At 42.5% G+C, this 23212-nt stretch overlaps 1 protein-coding gene across 2 annotated transcripts in view; it reads left to right on the forward strand.

The window, feature by feature from the left end:
* The first annotated feature begins 1030 nt into the window (after nucleotides 1–1030).
* DZIP1 (DAZ interacting zinc finger protein 1) overlaps nucleotides 1031–23212 on the forward strand; it is a 51695-nt gene continuing 29513 nt past the window's right edge. For both annotated transcript variants that reach the window (XM_082675906.1, XM_082675907.1), the window contains exons 1-7: nucleotides 1031–1140; nucleotides 1253–1807; nucleotides 7549–7633; nucleotides 10449–10576; nucleotides 12943–13104; nucleotides 16579–16716; nucleotides 18428–18490. In XM_082675906.1, coding sequence (XP_082532032.1) covers nucleotides 1138–1140; nucleotides 1253–1807; nucleotides 7549–7633; nucleotides 10449–10576; nucleotides 12943–13104; nucleotides 16579–16716; nucleotides 18428–18490 — 1134 coding nt within the window. In that variant the 5' untranslated portion in view covers nucleotides 1031–1137. The remainder of the gene's footprint in view (nucleotides 1141–1252; nucleotides 1808–7548; nucleotides 7634–10448; nucleotides 10577–12942; nucleotides 13105–16578; nucleotides 16717–18427; nucleotides 18491–23212) is intronic.

Here is a 23212-nt window from a genome sequence, read left to right on the forward strand (position 1 = left end):
TAATGAAGTGTGTGCTTAGTTTCTGGATGCTTTCCTGTGGGCTTATTTCTAGTTCTCAGTGTCTAGAAAGGGCTAGAAATGTTTGACATTACAAGTTTGCTTCCAGTTACTCTGAACTGTATTTTCGTTTCTTCTGTTCTTTGGGTGTTAGGAGAGACAAAAATTTTCCTGATGGTTGGTCCAAGCAGGGACTCCCCGGTGGACTGAGGAATGGCTGGCTTTTCCTCAGTTCATCCATCTCTATGGTAACCACAGGCAGCTCCCAGAAGACCTCGAGAATGAGAGGCCTGAGGTCTACGAGTTGCTGCTAGAAATAGTTCAGCCTCTCCAGAAAACTGAATGCAGCTGCCACACAAGTTTGTAAGGTAAATACCAGGGCCCTGTAAAGTTCCCCCTCCATATAATTGTCTTTATCTTCACATTTTGAAAAAAAGTATCCTTTTGGAAAGACAAGTAAGGTATTACATATTTGGGGAAGTTCTTTGGTTTGAAATTCTATCCGAATGTTATATCTAGGTGGCCAACCCATTCAGTGAGTTTGGAAAAATGTATATGCCCGGGTAATCAACAAGACAATCAAAATAGAGAACATTTTTTTATTATACCCCAAAGTGTCTTCGTGCCCTTTTGCAGTAGGCCCCCCTCCATCCCATTTAATTTTACATAGATTTGTTGCTTCACGTTTTCTGAGTTGTGCGTGAAAGAGGAGAATGAATGGTTCTTTCTAATCTCAAAAACCTAAGGCGAGGATCAGAGGCTGGCAGCTAGGATGTGGCTCCCCGCGCCTAGACTTGCAAGGTGGTGCCCCGCGAGCCGGCGCTCAGGAAGTGTGCCCTCTCGAGGTGGACCGGTGTGTCCTCGGCTGGCTCACGACGAGTTCTTCTTTGGCCCCGCAGGGCCCTGGGCGCACGCTGACCGCGCGCTGGCCGGCTCGCACTTTGCTCCAGGTCCACGCCCGTGGCGCTGCCATAACAACGGCCTAGACGCCCAGGCCTTAGGCCGCCGCCGCCGCCGCCGCCGCCGCCGGGACCCGGCCTTCTCCCCGCTCCGAGGGGTGGGGCGGCGGCGGCCCGGGCCGGGTAGACGGGACTACCCCCTCCTCCGAAGCCGGCAGAGGCGGCGGATTTGCTTCCAAGCATGGTAAGAGGCGGCAAGCCGGGGATGCCCGCCTGCCGATGCCGGGCTGGGGCGGCGGGGACTCCACGGAACTCCCAGCCCCCTCCGCCTCCCCCATTCTCTCTCCTTCCCGCAGCCCTTTCAGAAGCACGTCTACTACCCGCTCGCCGACAGCCTGGAGAGACCCGCCTCCGAAGCCGCCGCGGCGGGCGGGGCCGCCATGGCCTGCGGCCCCGCCAGCGCGGCTTCGGGTCCCCTGCCCTTCTTCCAGTTCCGCCCGCGGCTGGAGAACGTGGACTGGCGGCGGCTGAGCGCCATCGACGTGGACAAGGTGGCAGGCGCCGTGGACGTGCTCACGCTGCAGGAGAACATCATGAACATCACCTTCTGCAAGCTGGAGGACGAGAAGTGCCCGCACTGCCAGTCTGGGGTGGACCCGGTGCTGCTGAAGCTCATCCGCCTGGCGCAGCTCACCATCGAGTACCTGCTGCACTCGCAGGAGTTCCTCACCTCGCAGCTGCACAACCTGGAGGAGCGGCTGCGCCTGAGCCTGGCCGAGTGCGAGCAGAGCAAGAAGCTCCTCACCAAGCAGGCCGGCGAGATCAAGTTACTCAAGGAAGAGTGTAAACGCAGGAAAAAGTTGATCTCCACCCAGCAGCTGATGATTGAGGCCAAAGCCAGCTATTACCAGGTGAGAAGCTGCCTTGTGATTACCCAATAAAACCCTCAATTCCTACTGGCTGGGATATTGAGAGTCCTTTCCTACAGCACTGCCTTTTTTTTTTTTTTTTTGATTTGTACTCTAAATTAGAAGAAACAGCATATATTTAAGCGAAAGAGTAATTTTAACCAACAGATAACGTGGTTCATTACCTTGTGTAGACTAACATAGGGTTAATAATTAAGTAACGTTGACTGCGGTGCTTTATTGAATTATCTAAAAGCTGGTTGTTTAAGAAACTGTTTCTTCCTCCTAATCGGTGTAATGAAAAATAAACCAGGTACAAATTGCTGTTGAGCTGCGGCCCCAAATGATATGGAATGCTTAAATTTGTGGATTTTTTTCCTCATTTTTAAATTTTGAAATATTTTTAAATTTACAGAAAGATTACAAATCAGTGCAAAAACTTCCTTACACCAATTATTAACATTTGCCACATTGGCTTTATTTTCTCTGTCTCTGTTTCATACTATTACCTTTGAACCATTTGGCAGTGAGTCGCAGACTCTTAAGTATTTCAATGTGTCTATTTCCTAAGCAGGAGAGTACTTGCTGATATAACAATGCTACTTAAAAATGTTTTAAATTTTGCCTTTTTGTTCTTAATCTCCCAACTGTTAGGGGTTAGACATTGAACCCAAGATAAATATTGTCATTTTTGTGTGTAACAGAAATCAGCATATTTATCTTTTTTATTGGTTAGGTAAAAGAAGCAAAGGATGTTTGATGAAGATATCAAAGTAAGCAATAGACTGACAAGATTGATTTCACACCCCTACATTCCAGTCATTTTGACTAAATAGGACTTAAAAGGCCTCAGTGGATTTAGGTAATGGTGGAGCCGAAGCAGGAGTGAATGTGGAGAACTGGGTGTAGGGCTCAGAAAACAGTGAGGTTAATAGTGCTTAAGACTGACCCAACAGGAGCCTTGAGAGAAGTGTACTTAAACTAGGTGAACAGTTGGGAAAGAATGCTGTTAGAAAGTCTTAATGTTCAGCCTTGGGTATACAACCTTTAGGTATAGTCATCCAATGATACCTGATGTTGCTAATTGCCTATGTGTTTCATAAATGCTATTTAAAAACTAAATATTTATAAATAGTGCTGAGATGGCTCTTTAAATGTCATTATCGTAAAATGGATAGAATAGGTTCTGTTTAAAACATTAAAGAAAGCTTACCTGGCTTTGGTATTATTCAGTGAAACATTAAAACCTGTAACATAAAAATTGTATGTTTATAAACTTTGTTTGCGTTCTTTTGGTTATCATAAAAATAGCTGTTCGTAAGTAAAGATTTTCAAATGCGAATGATAATATGAGGATTAAAAAAGTAATGGCTCACTTTTATCAAATGAGTGACACCTGCCAACTCTTGGCCACTCAGACTCTGAATGGCGGTGGTAGCTGTACGGTGTGCCCAGGTGTGGCCAAGAAGAGATAGGAATGACCACACCACCTTTTCCTACTTAGTGTAGTACACGTATACTCTGCCCTCTATTAAGTGACTTGCCATTGTCTCTTTATGGAGTTCTTGAGCAGTGAGAGCTTTTAGGGTGACAACTCCGGAGTTAGACTACCTGGATTTGAATTCCACCTATTCCTCTGTGCAAGTCTTTTAACTTCTAAACCTCAGTTTCCTCATCTGGAAAATGAGAACATTAGTAGTAGGGTTGCTCTGAGAATCCCGTGAGATAATGCAGGTATAGCACGAGGAAAGCTCAGTAAATAGCTTGCAACAAGTGGATGTTGATTTCTGCAGTGGCTTCCCTGTAGTGAGCTGTGGCTACCTGTGACCTATCTCTTTATGAACCCTCAGACCAGAAGGCCAGAGGTCACAGTGCTGAGCTGCTGTGAGAATCAGTGTTTCAGGGAGGGGTAGTCAAAGACTGCTGCTAAGAATAGTTGGGATGTAAGCTAGCAGGGATTCCACGGTGTTATAACCTTTGTTACAGATTTGTAAGCTAGGGATATTTGGCCTATAGTAAAATTTATGGGAAGTCAATTGATTTTGTTTAAATAGTTATTTGACTTTAGTCTGCAGTGTGAATTTTTATTTAAATAGAAACCTCCAACAGCCGGGGAAGTTTGATGGCCATGTGTAAAGGCCAGTGTGTACCAGTGATCTGGCTATCAAATTATTTTTAAAACTTTAAAAATTAAAAAATTCCAGTGGATTATAATAGGACTTAGACTCTAAGAAGACCTTTCATTTTCACAGCTGGAAGACTCAGATTCCTCCCCACACTTCAGCAACACAGATAGATTTTGGAATCTGTCAGTGAATTTCTGTCCCTTGTTCCAATTATTGAGCCCCTTGGAGTTGGAGATGAGTGTTGGGGAGTAGAAAAAGCATGCATTTTGCTGTCAGAGAGACATGGGTCAAACTGTGCAACCAATAAGGCTGCAACTTAACTTTCCTGAGCTTTGATTTCTTCATGGATAAAGTGGTTGCCGTGGAAATTTTTAAAGAGAGTGATGTAACAGGGCCTAGCTCTTAGTGGGCATAGTGAAAATCTTTATCTCCTATTCTCCGTCATTGTCTTTGAGAGGTCTTAAAAAACATCTGGAGGAATCAAAAACCTCTGTCCTACTCATTTAGGTAAAGGAACCCTGAGTTCTTGTGTTAATTCCATTACACTAAGTATTTTTAAATTTTTAATGATTTTGGATAGAAGTGGTATTAAGACATTTACATGTTTTACATAGCATACAACCTACATGTAGCCAACATTCTGAAACCAAGTACACTGAACATAATTTGACATATTATATCCCTGGGGTTGTCATGGAAAGAGTATCAGATTCCTTTCTATGAATAGTTCATAGTACCTAATTTTTCTTAATTCATTATGTCACTTTCTGTCCTAAAGATGCTTTAAGGGAACTCCTTTGAAAAAGCAGTTTATATCATTCATCTGTATATCAAACATATTTATCATATATTTAAAACTATTTTTTTAAGAAAATGCAAAGGGTTATAGGATAAAGTTTTTACAGCATTTTTTAAAGTTTTATAATTATCTTATTAATGGAGAAATTTGATTCTACATGATGTAGAATTCCTTCCCACCTTCTTACCCTGAAAGGGAACTTTATTATTTCTAAGGCAGAATCTTTGTGCAATAAGTAGGATTCCTGAACCTCCTGCTGTTTTTCATAGTGAAGAATGATCTGACTTTTATTAAGTTTCTAATTACTGTAAGATCTATTATAAAGTATGTTTTAATCCCAGTGATGGTAGATCAGATAGTTTTGGCTTTGGGGCCTGATAGACCAGTTGTTTCAGGTTTCACTAATCCATTCATTTTTTAAAAACTGACTAGTATTCCATGGTGTACATGAATCAGAGTCTGTTAACCTTTTACTTTTGTAGAATATCTTGCCTGGAACCCGTATCTGGCTCTTATGAATAATGCTGCTATAAACATTCACTTGCAGGTTTTTGTGTGAACTTAAGTTTTTTCTTTTAGAGCAATTTTAGTTTCATTGAGGGGAAGGTACAAAAAGTTTCCATATATCTCCTGCCCCTACACATGCATAGCTTGCCCCATTATCAACAGACCTAAGTATTTCATTTTGGGGGGTGCTAATGTAAATGTTATTACATTTTTAATTTCAGATTCCACTTGTTCATTACTGGTATATAGGAAAGCAGTTGACTTTTGTATATTAACCTCGTATCCTGCAACTTTGCTATACCTGGTTATTAGTTCCAGGAGTTTTTTGGCAGTCCTTTTGGATTTTTTACACAGACGATTATGTCATCTGCAAACAAAGACAGTTCTGTGTCTTCCTTCCCAGTCTGTATATCTTTTAATTTTTTTCTTGCCTTATTACATTAGCAAGGACTTAAAGTGCAATGTTGAAAAGCACACTCAGGGGCAGTGGTTTGCCCTGTATCCTCCCCTCTCTTACAGATCCAAGAAGAGTTGTGGATTTTTCAGCCTGTTCGGCTTTTTCCTTGTTGTTAGGATGGAGTGGCGATTTTCAAGCTCCTTACATGCAGATCCAGAAACCAGAAGTCTATTAACTTTGTTTTGGTATTTTTGTCGTAGAAGTTTCTCATGTTGATGTAGTCAAAATGTCAGTCTTTTCTTTTTGGAGTATGAGCCCCTTCTTACCCTGAGCTCATGAGTCTTCTGTATTATTGCAGTAGTTAAAATATGTATTTTCTATTTTGAGAGATTAAAAGTTACACTTCCGTGTTTCCTCTTCCTTTCCTTTCTCCAGTGCTGTGTGTAGCCCAAGTGCCACACTTACACCCGAGCCAGTGTGGGCAGTCCCTAAACTGTTGTGAGGAAACCAGAACAGTCCTCATGAGCAGAGAAGTCGTAAAAGATGCTGTAAAGATCCTCTGAAATGTAATGCTGAGAAATATGCCACCATGTTAATTTTCTGGGAAGTTAGAACCTAAAGTTTTCTGATGCAATTATACTGATTAAGAGTAAGGCAAAAGCTGAATAGGAGAACATGTAAATAGCACAATAGAGATGAAACAGCAAAATCCAGACTGAGTAACTCTGCAGGACAAATGTTCAGTGTCTTCAGCAAAAGAATTATAAGGAAAAGGAGCTTGGAGGCTCAGCCTATAGACAAAAACAGAATTAAGAGACAAAACAACCAGTTGCAGGATATGACCTTATTTGTATCCTGATTCACAACAAACTGCAAAAATGTTTTCTAAGACAATGTGTGAATTATTGGGGAAAAAATAAACAAATGGTTGGATATTTGTTGATAAATAAGAAATTTTCACATTTTAAAAGGTGGGATAATATTATGATTGTGTTAAAAGAAAGTCCTTTTGGAGATAGATTCTGAAATATTGACAAATGAAATATACAGTATCCAGGACTTACTTCAGAGTAATCCAGGGGGGAGGATATAGATGAAACAAGTTGAATTTTTTGCTTAAAAATTGTGTTAAAGTAGAGAATAGAGATACAGGTAGGATTGATTTTTTTTCTTCCCCAGTAAATTCATTTTAGGAGGCCAAATATTTCTAAGCATGTGCTCAATGATTTTTTAATGCTGGTCTGTAGAGATAAAGCTATGAATAAGAGAGAAAAGAGTTCATGCTCTCAGGAAGCTGACATGCTAGAACCTAGAGGGATTAGGCAGGAGACAATAAGCAAGTGAAGTAAATAAACCTGAAAATATTAACTGGTGAGATGTACAATGATGAAAACAAGACAGTGTGATGGGACAGTGCCTGTCAGGAGGCTCATGCAGGAAGATTTGCTGAGGACGTGCAGCTCAGCCCGAGCGTGGAAGATGCTCTGTAAATGACACCTTGAATGGGAAGGTCTGGGGAAGATTCAGGCAGGGAACCAGCCAATGCAAAGGGTCTGAAGCTGGCTTGCTTGAGGGACAGGAAGAGGCTGGCATGACTGGAGTGTCATGAACAAGTTGATGCTGGCGGGCTGTGAACCACCAGTCTTAACAGGGGCAGCATCAGGGGTTCCCAAAACCACCAAGATGGGCTACTTTAACTGTCAAGAGATGGCTTTCACTGTCCTGTGTTCAGTTTGGGAAGAACACCCTGGTCTTGTATGTCTTTTTAGTTATGCTTTCAGTATCACCTGCCAGGGTGGTAACATTTGGGGGAAATCCCCCAAGAGATAATGCTTCAGGGACCCAAATTTTAATTCAAATTAGGTGGAAGGGCACTTGTTACAGACACTTGGATTTGTTGCTCTCTCCTTTTCAGTGCCGTTTTTGTGACAAGGCCTTTATGAACCAAGCTTTTCTACAAAGTCATATTCAGCGCCGCCACCCTGAAGATTCTCATCTTGGTAAGTCGTGAGCGCTACCTCAAAGATCTGTTCTCTTTCTGGTGCCTTTTTCTTTTTTCAGTGAGACATGGTCCAAAGCATCTCTCAATCCTTTTAAAAGAAAGCGTCATGGTCCTTGTTCACTCATTTAGTTAGTATTGAGCCCCTACTGTGTGCCATGCACTGCCTTAGGGCTCGGGGATACCGTCATAAGCAAGACAGACCCTGTCTGGCTCTCTTACACCCTAATGGGAGGGATGGAGGATTCACATTTAAACAAATGAATGAATGATTCTTTTCAAATGGTGGCAAGTGCAATGAAGAACATAAAGTAGGAGAATGGGATGGAGAGTGACTCCTAGTGACTCTTCATTAAGGAGGCGCTATTTGATCAGAAACCAGAATGGTGCTGGGGTCCCAGCCTGCAGGAAATTTGGGAAATGTATATCCCGGGCAAGGGGAACTCGCACTGTGAGGGTGTGTGAGGAAAAGGCAGGGCACGGCATGTTTGGGGAACAGATAGAAGGTTGGTGGAGCAGGGTGAGCCAGGCAGTGGTGGGTTAGGAAGGGACTAGGTCACATAGGGCCTTGAACGCCCTGGGTGGGCATGTGGGTGACTTAATAAGCGTAATGGGAAGCCACTGGAGGATTTTAAGTTGCGGGGACATGATCTGATCTGGACCTTAAAATGACCCCTCTAGCTGCAGTTGGGGAACAGACTGTAGGGGCAGAGGTGGAAGCAGCTGGGAAGGTGAGGAGGCTGCATGATAGCCCAGGTGAGAGAAGGTGGCAACTGGACCAGGGCGGCACCAGGGAAGGTGGGAGAAGTGGAGACGGAGAAGGTTTATTCTGAACGCAGAGGCCACAGAGATGTGACTCAACATGAGAGCAAGAGATGAAGCAAAGATGATCCTGGGCTTTTGTCCTATACATTTGGGTGAATGGCTGTCACGTTTCCTGAGGGACAGACCAGGAGTGGAGCAGATAGATTGAGGGAGGAAGGAGAATGGAGAATTTGTGTTGGCCGCGGGTACAACTAAGTCACACGTACAGTTGCCATGCAAGTGGAGATGCTGAGGGTCTGGAGGTCAAAGTGAAGGCCCAGGCTGGAGATAAAACCTGGGAGTCGTTAGCAGAACTGGGCTGGATGAGATCACTTAGAGAAGAGAAGATGGCTAGGGCCAGCCCCACACTAGGAGTTCAGGAGGAGCCCCTGAGGGAGTGAGAAATCACAGTGATGGAGGCAGGAGGGAGTCTGGGAAGTGTGTTGTCATGGAAACCAAGGGGCATGAGTGTTTCAAGAAGGAGACAGTTACACCGAATGATCTTGTGGCACAGAGGAAGAGGAAGACCTAGAATTGACCATTATTGTCACAGTGACTGTTGGTGACCTTGACATGTGACATAATTCAGTGAATTATTGGGGATGAAAGCTGGATTGGAGTGAGCTGGGAATCAGGCAAGGAAGTGGTCATGTCCATTACAGACATTTATTTCAGTAACGTTTGCTGGGAAGGAAAGCTGGGACAGGAGGCAGTGCCTGGAGGGAAATATGAGACCAAGGGGAAATTTTTGTCTTGTTTGAGGTGGGAGATACTAAGATGTGTTTGGGTGCCAGTGTGAATTAACCAGTGTATCAAGGGGGAAATTGAAGAAGCAGGAGATGGGAGGCTTACCATGGAACCAGGTTTCCTACTAATTTAAATGTTCTCAGGAGCAAAGAATGCAAGGTCTGTTTCTCCATGAGCAGATCAAAGCATTCTGCTGATTGCCACAGTAATCCACAGAAGTTCTCATTACAATCTTAAATGTTCTCGGTATCTAGACGTGTGTACTTCTAGCTTGTTACTCAGTGCCTGCTTTCCCCTCCCTTTTGGGCCAGTTTGTTTCCATTCCTGCCTATTTCAGATAAATAGATTTATTCAGGAAACAGCTAAACTTTGCATAAACAATACGAACAGCATAAAATTCCACTTATAAGCCATGGACCGCTGATACAATTTAGCAATGTATTGGAGAAATTGGGAAGATTAAGTATTTTAATTAACCTACCATTCTTCAGTGTGAAACTGACCTTCTTTCTCTTCTGTTTCAGTATCTTATTCTATCGCATACTCGTTTCAGAGAGTATTTCAGACTCTGAAATGAGTATTATTTCTTCAGGTCATCTTTGAGATTCTGACTTTCTACCTTGGTTTCCATACCTTTCATGTCTACACTCACAGACACATGTATATCCATTCAGTCATGTGTACATCTGCATGTAAGTACATGTACATAAGTATTCTTCCCTTCACTTGTTGCTCCCTTTAACGACTTTTCAGTAGTTCGTTTTTGCCCCATGGATGGGTTATGGCCCAAGTTTGCATTTTGAATGCCAGCCTCTGCTTATCTTAGCACAGATGAGGTTCTCAGGAGAGTTCGGTGGGAGCCAGAAGGATGGTGACCGTAGAGATTTCAATACTGTGGTACCTGCCGTGGAAGCTATTGCTTCCCTTCTCTGACTGAGACAGGCATCTTGAAGAAGAGCCCAGGATTATTCCTTGTACCGTTTTTGCTCCCTGAACGGGCTCTCACCCTATCTATGTAGGATAATCCAACCTCAATCTAGTGGCTGAAAGAATCTGCTAAAAATAATTCAGCGCTCAATAATATGAAGGACTGAAAATAAATATTGAATAGTAGAGAGTAAAAGTTGGCTCATGCGGCATGAAAAAAGTAATATCCCAAGAAAAAGCAGTTTCCTTTGTCTTTGTCTTATCAGTAGGATGTACCCCAAAAGTTTTCAGATAGGTTTTCTAAGAGATGGTATTTTAACGAGGTATTTCTGTTGCAGCAGAGTATAAGACAAGGGCACAGACTGACAAGCTCCAGAATGAGATCGACATGTTGAAGGAGCAGCTGCAGCTCACCAGGTCTCAGCTAGAGGCTGCACAGCATGCCCATGTAGTCAGATTCTCTAAGGTATGCTAAATTCAGAAACACTTATATGTTGGGAAGGATTGGGGTTAATTCCTTGTAAATGTTTGGTAGAATTCACTAGTGAAACCGTCTGGTCCTGAGCTTTTCTTTTTTGGGAGTTTTTTGATTACTGATTCAATCTCCTTACTCATTATTCATCTGTTCAGATTTTCTCTTTCTTCATGATTCAATCTTGGTAGGTTGCATGTCTCTAGGAATTTATTTCTTCTAGATTGTCCAATTGGTTGGCATGCAATTGTTCATAGTAGGCTATCATGATCCTTTGTAATTCTGTAGTATCAGTTGTAATGTCTCCTCTTTCATGTATAATTTCATTTATTTGAGTCCTCTTTCTTTTCTTTGTTAGTCTAGCTAAAGGTTTGTCAATTTTGTTTATCTTTTCAAAAAATCAACTCTTAGTTTTTTAAATCTTTTCTATTGTCTTCTTATCCTGTGTTTCATTTATTTCTGCTCTAACCTTTATCATTTCCTTCCTTCTGCTAATTGGGACTTAGTTTGTTCTTTTTTTCTGGTTCTTTGAGGTTTAATGTTAGGTTGCTTATTTGAGATCTCTCTTTGTTCTTCATGTAGGCGTTTATAGCTATAAACTTTCCTTTTAGAGCTGCTTTTAATGCATCCCATAAGTTTCGTTATGTTGTGTTTCCATTTTATTTGTCTCAAGATGTTTTTGATTCCCCTTTTGATTTTTCCTTTGATCCATTAGTCGTTCAGGAATGTGTGTTTAATTTCCAGTTATTTGTGAATTTCAATATTTCCTTGTTACTGTTTTCTAGTTTCATAACATTGTGGTCAGAAAAAATACTTGATATAAAGTGAGTCTTCCTGAATTTGTTAATACTTGTTTTATGACCTAATATATGATCTATCCTGGAGGATATTCTGTATGTACTTGAGATGGATGTGTATTCTGCTGTTATTGGGTAGGATGTTCTGCATATCCCTTTTAGGTCCATTTCGTCTATAGTATTGTTCAACTCCTGTGTTTCCTTATTGATTTTCTGTCTGGATTACCCATTGTTGAGAGTGGGGTATTAAAATCCCCCTACTATTATTGTATTGTTGTTTATTTCTCCTTCTCATTCTGTTGGTATTTGCTTTATATATTTTAGGTGCTCCAATGCTTCATACATATATATTTACAGTTGTTATAGTTTCTTGATGAATTGACCTCTTTATCATTATGTAATGACCTTTTTTTGTCACTTGAGAACTTCTTTTTTTTTTTTTTTTGCGGTACGCGGGCCTCTCACTGTTGTGGCCTCTCCCGTTGCGGAGCACAGGCTCCAGACACACAGGCTCAACGGCCATGGCTCATGGGCCCAGCCGCTCCGCGGCATGTGGGATCTTCCCGGACCGGGGCACGAACCCGTGTCCCCTGCATCAGCAGGCGGACTCTCAACCACTGCGCCACCAGGGAAGCCCCTTCCGTTTTTAATGTAGGTGCTTACAGTTATAAATTTCCCTCTGAGCACTGATTTGTCTGCTTCCCTTTTTTGGTACGTTGTGCTTTAATTTTTATTCATCCTAAAGTATTTTTGAATTTCCCTAGTGAGGTTTTCTTTGACCCATTGGCTGTTTAAGAGTATATTGTTTAATTTTCATACATTTGTGAATTTTCCAGTTTTCCTTTTGTTAGTGATTTCTGGCCTCATTCTGTTGTGGTTAGAGGAGATACTTTGCATGATATCAACCTTTTAAAATTGAACATCATTTTAAGGCCTAACATACAGTCTATCCTGGTGAATCTTCCATGTGCATTTAACAAGAATGTATATTCTGCTGTTGTTGGGTGCGGTGTTCTGTATGTTTGTTAGGTGGAGTATATTTGTAGTGTAGTTCAGGTCCCCAATTAGGAGAATAAAAATACACAACAGAAGGTCATCCGGAAATCAAAGGCTGATCGGACCAGACCTTGAATTTAGCTTATATAAAAATGTATTTGTGTTTATTAAGGGTGAGATGGGGCCACGCTACCCAAATTGGTATGGTATCAAGAAAGGTTCTTCTCAATAGACTTTTAAAGTATGTTTACATTTTACATATGATTGCATGCCTACTCTACAAGTTCACAGATCATAGAACTTTTGAGACTTTGGGCCTCTGTGTTTGTGCTTTAAGGAATGTAAGGACAAAAGGATGCTGTGTGCTGCCTTAGGTTTAGAAAAATCATTGTGCACAGACCTGCCATTATATGCAGTGTTTTTGCAACCAAAACAAACAGAAGAAGCCTAACTGAAATTTGCAAGTCTAGCTGACCCATTTGAGGTGAAACTATGTCTGTTTATTTACATTTCTGCATACTTGCTTCATACCAGAGCTTTGAAAGCCATGTATTAAATCAATTTCAGGAATATGAAATGCAGAAAACAAAAGAGGAAGAATTTCTGAAGTTATTTGATAGATGGAAGGAAGAAGAAAAGGAGAAACTAGCTGATGAAATGGAAAAAGTCAAGGAAATGTTTATGAAGGAGTTTAAAGAACTAACTTCTAAGAATTCAGCGTTAGAATATGTAAGTATTGGGAGTTCCCTGGTGGTCCAGTGGTTAGGACTCTGAGCTTCCCATGCTGGGGGCACAGGTTTGATCACTGGTTGGGGAACTAAGATCCCACAAGCCACGTGGCTCCACCCGAAAATACCCACAAAAAACGTTGAAAATAGGTAAGTATTAAACCTCGGAGTCTTCCTAGCAATGTTAGAGTTGTGGCCTTGAGAGGTGGCATTAGAGTGGCAGTGTGGCCCATGGATCCAGAAGTTCCTTTGTTGTGCCGTGGCCCAGACACCGCTCCTCCCTGAGAGTCTTGGGAGCTCAAGGCGTACGGAAGAGACAGCAAGTCAGAAGAGTCGTTTCCTTGAGAGTGGGAGCTTTGACCCCAAACCCCAGTGCAGGACACTTGGTACATTTTAGATGGATCAGAGAAGAAGGTTCCTCTTTCTTAGCTGGTTAGGTTTAGATAGCCCCAAACAATAACTCCCTCCCTGAGTTTTAGAGCTTTCCAAAGGAACTTTCCAGAAAGACTGACAGAGATTGCCAATGTGGGAGAAGGAAGCTGACCCAGAAAGACAGAGGGAGAGCCTTTGCCAGACCCCTTCCTCACCCCAGTCCTAGCAGGTTTGAGTGAGCTGGATGTCGCTAAAGGCAACCTCCACTTCCCCGTGGGAGCAGCCGAGGTCACAGTGAAGCAAAGGAGGCAAGGGAAGAGTCTGGAGCTCCCTCTAGGGGCCAACATGTTTATAAACTAAAATAGAGGGATAGTTTTGGAATACTGCTAAGATCCTTCTCTAAAACGGCCTGAACCCTCTCACAGGGATGGGCAAACTATGACCTGTGACCCAGACCTGACAAACCACCTGATTTTGTATGGCTCTCAAGCTAAGAGAGCTTTTTACACTTTTAAGTGGTTGAAAAAGTCAAAAGAAGAAATATTTCACGACACGTGAAAATGATATGAAGTTTACCTTTCAGTGTCCACAAGTGAAGGTTTTTTGGAACACAGCCATACTCTTTCCTCCACACTTTGTCTCTGGAGCTTTTGTGCTGGAGCCATGGAGTTGAGAGGTTATGACCAAGATCTTCCGTGTCTCCCAAAGTCAAATACTATCTGGCTCTTTACAGAAAAAGTTTGCCAGCCGCTGTCACGTCTTTACAAAGCAAATGTGGCACGAGGTTAACAACTGGTGAAGGGGAAATGGGTGTTCATTATACTCTTCTTTCAACTTTTTCCTAAGTTGTAATTTGCAAATAAAAAGTTGAGGGGAAATTAACTTAGGGTGGCTCATTGTGTCTTTTCTATAGGGCTTTCTTCAGTCAACTCCCTGTGGGTTCAACTGTCCCCTATCACCTCGCTTGGTTCTAAGCATCAGAACCTGTGGGCAGGAGTAATTTTTCTACCACCCCTACTCCAGGGGCTTCTCCCGAACTCAGACCCTTGGCATCTTCTCAAAGTGGGATGCCGTATCACCCGCAGTAGTGGATTCTGATAGTAACCAATTTAAGACTGGCTTTTTATGTCTTCTCCATCAAGGCCACACTTTTTTTTTCCTTGTGATAAAGCTGCCAGTATGGCTCTTTTGCCTGAGATTCCCTGCATGGTTATCCCTGCCCCCAGGATCATTGTGGAATTAGACTTTTCCCTACCTAGGACTTTTTTTACCATTCATATAGATATATTTTTTTTTAATAAATACATTTATTTATTTATTTCTAGTTGCGGCGAGCGGGGGCTACTCTTCGTTGTGGTGCTCGGGCTTCTCATTGCGGTGGCTTCTCGTGTTGCAGAGCACGGGCTCTAGGCGCGCGGGCTTCAGTAGTTGTGGCTCGCAGGCTCTAGAGCGCAGGCTCAGTAGTCGTGGCGCACAGGCTTAGTTGCTCTGCGGCATGTGGGATCTTCCGGGACCAGGGCTCGAACCCATGTCCCCTGCATTGGCAGGCAGATTCTTAACCACTGTACCACTAGAGAAGCCCCATCTATTTTCTTCAAACGGCTTTTTTGAGATGTTTACATATGATACAATTCACCCACTTAAACTGTACAGTTCAGTGGTTTTTACTATGTTCACAGAGTTATGCAACCATCATCACAGTCATTTTAGAACATTTCATCACCCAAAGGAGAAGCCTTGTACCCACTGGCACTCCCTCCCACCCCTGGCAACCACAGGTCTACTTTCTGTCTCTATGCATCTGCCTGTGCTGGACAGTTCATATAAATTAAATCATATAAAATGTGATCTTTTGTGAGTGGCTTCTTTTCACTTAGTATAATGTTTTCAAGATTCATCCACACTGTAGTATGTATCAATATATTTTTTTAATTGCCGAATGATATTTCATTGTATCGATACACCATATTTTATTGATCCACTATTCGATGGACATTTGGGTTGTTTGCCCACTTTGGCTATAGAGCGTTTTAAAAATTATTATTAATAATAGACTATTTTTTGGAATAGTTTTAGGTTTACTGAGCAAATAGTACAGAAAGTTCCATATAAATACCCCTCTCCTAACCCTGTACACAGTTTTCCACATTACTAACGTCTTAAATTGGTATCATACATTTGTTACAATTAATGAGCCAATACTGGTACATTAGTATTAACTAAAGTCCATACTTCATTCAGATTTCTTTTGCTTTTACCTAACATCCTTTTTCTGCCCTAGGGTCCTATCCAGGATACCTAAGTACATTTAGTTGTTTCTCTAGGCTCAGGCTTGTTTTTGATGACCTTGACAGTTTTAAGGTGTACTTTTCAGGTATATTGTAGGATGCCCCTCTGTTGGAATTTACCTGATATTCTTCTCATGGTTCGACAGGGTTTATGGGTTTTGGGGAAGAAGTCCTCAGAGATAAAGTACAATTTTCATCACGTCATTTCAAGGGTACATACCATCTACATGGTTTATGACTGTTGGTGTTGACCTTGATCACCTGGCTGAGGTAGTATTTGTCAGGTTTCTCCCCACCCCACTTCCCCCCATTCCATACTGTGCTCTTTGGAAGGAAGTCACCTTGTGCAGCCCAGACTTAAGCGGTAGGGGACAATGCTCCCCCATCCTTTTGTTTTTGAAGTTAACATATTACCTTCTGAGGGTATTTACTGCTAGTAACTTTGGGAATAACCTATAAGCAAAGGGTAACATTAAAACCTTATGTCCCTAGTGGTCCCTGGAAGATGCTGGCCTCCTCACATCCTGAGAATCAGCTGCACCCAGTTCCTCTGTTTCTGGCACTGTTGCCTGCCCATTAAAGTTTTAAAGATCGATTATCTGAGATTAGAAAGTTTAGGTTTTCCTTTCCCTTTCTCTCCCAGTGCACGTTCTTTTGTTGGAGGTAATGAAACGGGAAAACCACTGGGAATGAGAAGCAGGAGAGGCCCGGTGAACGTCCAGGAGGATAGTCAGGTGCTCCCCAATTTTGTTCTCTGTGTCAGTCGTATAAAAGTGTGAACATCTGTACCAGTGATTCTGAATTTTATTTTGTAGCAATTGTCAGAAATCCAGAAGTCCAATATGCAGATCAAGTGTAACATAGGCACATTAAAAGATGCACATGAGCTTAAAGAAGAACGTCCTCAGCATCCCCAGGATTTCCAAAATGTGATGCAACTTCTTGATAGTCAGGTATGTAAAAGTGGGTGACTACTTCAGCAGAGACCTGATCTTTCTTGGTGAGGTAATTTACAGTAAGCACCATCTACAAAAAAGTGCCTCTTTCAGTGACGATGAAGGTGACTGATTCTTTTCTCCTTATCTCCTAACACATGTGTAATTCAGAATAGGTGTTCATTCGATACTTACTGATTGACTAATAGATGTGGATACAGAACAGTTGGCAAAGTTGTTTAGTTTTTCCTTGACTAATATCTATTTGAATTGGTTCATATTACCTTAGTAGTTATTTTTCATATTTCAGATGTAGACCCCTTTTCAAAAGGCATAGAAAGGCATATTGAAGCCCTGACGTTTTAGAGCTTAAATATATGGCCGCCTTGGCAAACTGATGGTCTTTTACATTTATCAAATAAATTACAATCATTTGGAAGTGAACCTCAGTAATCAGGACAGCCTTTGTCCTGGCTATTTTGATCACGCTGATTTAGGGGAACTTTTTTTTTTTTTTTAGCCAGGAAACATAGAGATTAAAGCTTATGGATTGAGGATTTTTTCAGAAAGCAATATTATGTCATTTTAAAAGGTAAATGTGTTTTTGAACATGGACTACTGCCACTGCTTCTTGTCTTGCCTCTCTCCCCTCAGTCTACCTTTCGTGTTACAGCCAGGGTGATCATGTCACCATCCTGTCTAAAATCCTTCAATGGCTCCCCATCTTTCACAGAACAAAGTCTAGGACCCTTAGCCAGCATTCAGAGTCCCTGGGCATCTGGTCCTGCCATCTCCCACCATTCTTGCCTTTACCTTGACGCCCCAGTAGCCCCAAAGAGCTCCTGGTTCCCAGGACGAGGCAATCTGATTTTGCTTTTTCAGCTTTCTTTGTTATGCACCTTCCAGTTTTCAGGCCCTGACACTTATTCAGCTGGGATGGCATCTCTTCTGGAGAGTCCTCCAGGAGTTCTGGGTTATTGCACTGCCACAGTCCTCCAAGCTGGACCTGATCACGTGCACATTATGTGGGAACCCTCCATTGTATGTCCACTGTTCTTCCGGGCAGGGCAAGCAGGGCCTGTCTCTTAGTTCTCTCCCAGCCTGCCAGCGGCTGCCCAGCGAGGTGCCTGGTATGCGGTAGGGGACCAGGAATTGGGTCCTGAACTGAACTGTTGGCATTTGCTCCCAGCAGGCTGCTGTCTCAGTAGTTGAAGGACCCAGTTATGAAATCCTCAGGTCCCACCTAAATTTCTTTTGTCTCCTTCCTGTGAGCTCTATCAGTTCAGAACCTATGGACCCAGAAACCTTGATGTTTCCTTTTAGCTTCTGAGGTTAACAAACTAGCACCTGTTTTTTTAAATTAAGTTTTATTGGAACACAGCCATACTATTATGTACCGTCTATGACTTCATTTACATATTACTTACGGCTGTTCTCCTACCTAGTAGTAGTGACTGAGTCATCTGGCCCCCAGAGTCTAATATATTTTCTATTAACCCCTTAACAGAAAATGGTTGCTGAACCTTGCCTCAGAGTATAAGATTAAAACCAAGTGCAAGTGTGTTTAAACATTTTTGACTGTATTTATTTACTTTTTTAAATGCCTGCTAAAATTTTACCAAATAGATGGTTGGGTTTCATAGGTACTCACTAAAAAGGAAGCTTCCGTTTTGAGTAGATGTCATTGTTACAGTTACACTAAATTACTCTTGTTTTACTAATTTTGTAGGAAAGCAAGTGGACAGCTCGAGTTCAGGCTCTTCATCAAGAACACAAGAAAGAGAAGAGCCGGGTAAGATTAAGAAACCAACGACCTATAAAAAGTGGGTCTTTCTGAAAAGAATATTTGCTTTTCTCTATAATAAAGGTAATGTTTATCCACTTAAGACATTTGTGGAGAAATATATAACAAAAATTAAAATTACTCATCATTCCAATACCATAGATAACCAGTGTTACTGCTTTGTTATAATTTCTTTCAATCTTTTTCCTATGCTGTAAATGTTGCGTTTCTATAAGTATAGAAACCCATGCATATAATATGTCTCACAGATTTTGAATTTTGCTTTATATCTATAACTTTATACATTTTTCATTTAATATATCATAAACAGTTTCCTGTGTTTTAAAATATTATTCAAAATCATGATTTTTTAATGGCTCCATGATGATCTTATGGCTGTATCATCAGTTATTTAATCATTTCTCCATTGTTGAATACATGTTTCTAATTTTTAAACATTACAGAGTGGCAGTCTAAATAAGTGTTGAATACAGGCATACCTTATTTTATTGCACTTTGCAGATAATTGCGTTTTTTACAAATTGAAGGTTTGTGGCAACCCTGCATTGTCAGATGATGCATTTTTTAGCAATAAAGTTTTTTGTTTTTAATTTTTATTTATTTTCCCTTTGGCTGTGTTGGGTCTTTGTTGCTGCACGTGGGCTTTTCTCTAGTTGCGGCAAGCAGGGGCTACTCTTGGTTGCGGTGTGCAGGCTTCTCATTGCGGTGGCTTCTCTTGTTGAGCACCAGCTCTAGGCACATGGGCTTCAGTAGTTGTGGCACACAGGCTCAGTAGTTGTGGCTCGCGGGCTCTAGAGTGTAGGCTCAGTAGTTGTGGTGCGTGGGCTTAGTTGCTCCGTGACATGTGGGATCTTCCCGGACCAGGGCTCAAACCCGTGTCCCCTGCATTGGCAGGTGGATTCTTAACTACTGAGCCACCAGGGAAGCCTGCAATAAAGTATTTTAAATTAAGACATATACATTGTTTATTTTAAGACATAACGCTATTGCACACTTAATAGACCACAGTGTAGTGTAAACATAACTTTTGTATGCACTAGGAAACCAAAAAATTCACGTGATTCGCTTTACTGCTGTGATCTGGAACTGAACACACAGTATCTCTGAGGTCTGCCTATAAAAAGAAGGATTGTTCACATTAAAGTCATTTTAATGAAAACAAAAATGAATTGTAACACCTATTCCTTTTCCGCTGAGTACATCAGAAATTTAAGTGTTAAAATGCTTTTTACAGGGCTTCCCTGATGGCGCAGTGGTTGAGAGTCCGCCTGCCGATGCAGGGGACGCGGGTTCGTGCCCTGGTCCGGGAAGATCCCACATGCTGCGGAGCGGCTGGGCCCGTGAGCCATGGCCGCTGAGCCTGCGCGCCCGGAGCCTGTGCTCCGCAGCGGGAGAGGCTACAACAGTGAGAGGCCCGCGTACCACAAAAAAAAAAAAAATGCTTTTACAATAGTGTAAAAAATGTAAAGTAGATTTATTTGGGATTTTAAGACAGGAAAACATCTGTTGATTTTTTCACTTTAAATTGTATGTGTTTTGTAGCCCTTTGTATCCCCTTTTGGGCAAACAACGTAGACTGGGTGGCTTATAAGCAACAGAAATGTATTTCTCATAGTTCTGGTGCTCCAGGAATTGGACAGAGAGCTTGTTAAAGGGGAGTAGTGTCTGGGCTGTGTGTAGATATAACGCCCATGTTTCTTTCTCCAGTCTAAGCCACCCTTCTGAGCTCCAGACAAAGTAGCCAGCTCTGTACTTGACATCTCCACTGCTTCTTACATGTAACGTGTCCAAAGTGAAGCTCTTGGATTTGTCCCCAGAGGTGTCTTGCTTTTGGCTGATGGTACCCTAGTCCACTCAGATGCACTCCCTCAGCCCCCAGTTCCAGGCTATCAGCAGGTCCTGCCGAGTATCTCATATACATGTTCTTCTGGACATTTCTGTTGCTTCCACCCTCCGCTGAGCTCCCACCATTTCCGAGAGGGCCCAGTAACTGGCTTCCCAATTCCAGCCTTTTGCTCGTGTAATCTGCTCTCTGCAGAGCAGCCGAAATAATCTGGCTGTCGGCCACCACCGTGGCCTCATCCTGAACCTCTCTCTGAACCGACTCTCTTTAGCTACGGTGGCCTTCTGGTAATTTGTAGAACGTGTGGCCTTTTTCTCCTTTTACATTTGTTTTTGCTGCTGGGAGGTCCTTCCACTTTTTAAAAAAAAAAAATTTTTTTTAATTTAATTTAATTTTTTTTTATACAGCAGATTCTTATTAGTCATCAGTTTTATACACATCAGTGTATACATGTCAATCCCAATCACCCAATTCATCACACCACCACCACCCCTGCCTCTTTCCCCCCTTGGTATCCATACGTTTATTCTTTACATCTGTGTCTCAATTTCTGCCCTGCAAACCGGTTCATCTGTACCATTTTTTCTAGGTTCCACATATATGCGTTAATATATGATATTTGTTTTTCTCTTTCTGACTTACTTCACTCTGTATGACAGTCTCTAGGTCCATCCACATCTCTACAAATGACCCAATTTCGTTCCTTTTTATGGCTGAGTAATATTCCATTGTATGTATGTACCACATCTTCTTTATCCATTCATCTGTTGATGGGCATTTAGGTTGCTTCCATAACCTGGCTATTGTAAATAGTGCTGCAATGAACATTGGGGTGCATGTGTCTTTTTGAATTATGGTTTTCTCAGGGTATATGCCCGGTAGTGGGATTGCTGCATCATACGGTAATTCTATTTTTAGTTTTTAAGGACCCTCCGTACTGTTTCCACTTGTTCTTTATGTGGCTGTCTCCTTCCCCTCTGATTTGGTTTTCTCTGTTGTGTAGCAAATTACCACAGATTTATTATCTCCCAGTTTCCATGGGATAGGAGTCCAGGCACGGCTTGGCTGGGTTGTCTGCTCGGGGTCTCACAAGCTGCATTCAAGGTGTCAGCTGCGCTGTGGTCTCATCTGGGGCTCCGGGGCCCCTCCCAAGCCCGTTCAGATGATTGGCGATGTGCAGTTCCTTACGGTTAGCCATGGGAGGGAGACCCCCGGCTCCGCCGTTCACAGGCTGGCTGTGACGTCTTCAAGGCCAGTAGGAGAGCATCTCTCTTGCCTTCATTCTCCTCCTTCAAGAGACCTGAAGTCACCCCAAGACCACTCCATCCAGGGAGGTGGTCCCCTCCCGTTATTATCCTCAGCGCTTCACAAGTGTGGCTCTCAGCACTGTTTTAAATACTTTGTTTACTTGTTTATTGTCTGTCTCTTCAACCAGATCACTAGCCCTGTGAGGGAGGGGCTCTGTTTACTCCTCTGTTGTATTCTCAGCATCCGATAACGTGTCTAAAATGCGGTTGGTGCTTGTTAAACATTTGCTGAAGGAATGCAGAAGGTCGATAGGTGGCCAACAAGGGGATCACACAGGCTTTTTGTGTGTGGATGGGGAGATGCTGACTGTACAGTTCAGAAGAACAGGGTGGAAAGAGCTGTGTGTCGGTGTGACGTGATATTTGAAGCAGGTCCTCTTAACCTCTGCCTCGCTGCCTTACTCACCTTTCATGCTTTAGGCACTTAACCAGGTGAGGAGGGGAACGGCCAGTGACAACTTAGAGGAGTTGCTTTTCTCTAAGAATGTTGAATCTTTCCTTCGAGATGCTGTAAGGCAGTAGTTCCTAACCAGGGACATCCTTCAGAATGACCCGAGGCTCTTCCAAAATACAGGTGTCCAGCTCTCCCCGCTGAAGGCCTGATTCAGTAGGTAAGTCTGGGACATGCAGGGTTTGGAAACAACAGTAAGAACACCAGCAAACCCCCGACGATTGTGCTTTGGATCCATGGTTTGAACCACGGCTCTTACAGTTTGAAGTTCTATTTTTATTCTTCAGGGTGTTCTTAGAGCATTGGGGTTTAGGGACAGAATTCAGGCCTCCTTCTTAATTGGGGGTGATTTTAGTCCTCGTTCCTTTAAGCCTCTTGTGGGAACGTAAGTCGCCTTCTGGCTGGAATACGGTGTACAGTATAAGTTGTAGAGGTTTACACTTGGCCACTGTGGGTGGTCATAGAGAGGAAGACCGACTGCCAGTGGTTTGGAGGAAGGAGAGGCCTGACCTGCTTGTGAGTGAGGCCCCTCACCCCACGTGCTGGGAGCGTGGAGGTTTTGTGCCACCGCCAGGCTACGCTGCTCCCTTGTCTGTTGGTTTTGCTTGTTCAGAAGCTGCGTGCTTCTTCCTTCATTTCTCTTAAACCCTAACAGAGAGGCAGGTTCAATAAGGTTTAGTAATCTGCCTGAGACCAAACTATTAATTATTCCACATGATTGGTGCCTCCTGTTCCTACAATGCACATATTGTATTTCTCTGTTTAAGGGAAGTTGCGTTTGCCAACTTTTTATTGCTTTACCTAGATTCTTGGCAGTCTTTTTTTGGTTTTGTTTTTAAATAACATTGGTAGGAGTTCAAAGGGAACCACAGATAAATGATGGCATGCCCTTTTCCACCCAACAGAAGACTCTTAGAGCTTGGGAGGTTGTAGAATGGTCACGCAGTGGAAGGAGAGGAGGATGGAGTAATGTGGCTGGTAGAGAAAAAGTGGAAAACTTGAAATGGTAGAAGGTCACAAGAAATGAGCTCCAGGGCCACAGGCCTTTTGAAATAGTTTCTGGCTATCTCTTTCTTAGACTATCACATTTTCTGGTCAATTCTCAATTC

Source organism: Grampus griseus (genome assembly GCF_964374135.1).
Source record: "Grampus griseus genome assembly, chromosome: 18".
NCBI classification, from domain to species: Eukaryota; Metazoa; Chordata; class Mammalia; order Artiodactyla; family Delphinidae; genus Grampus; species Grampus griseus.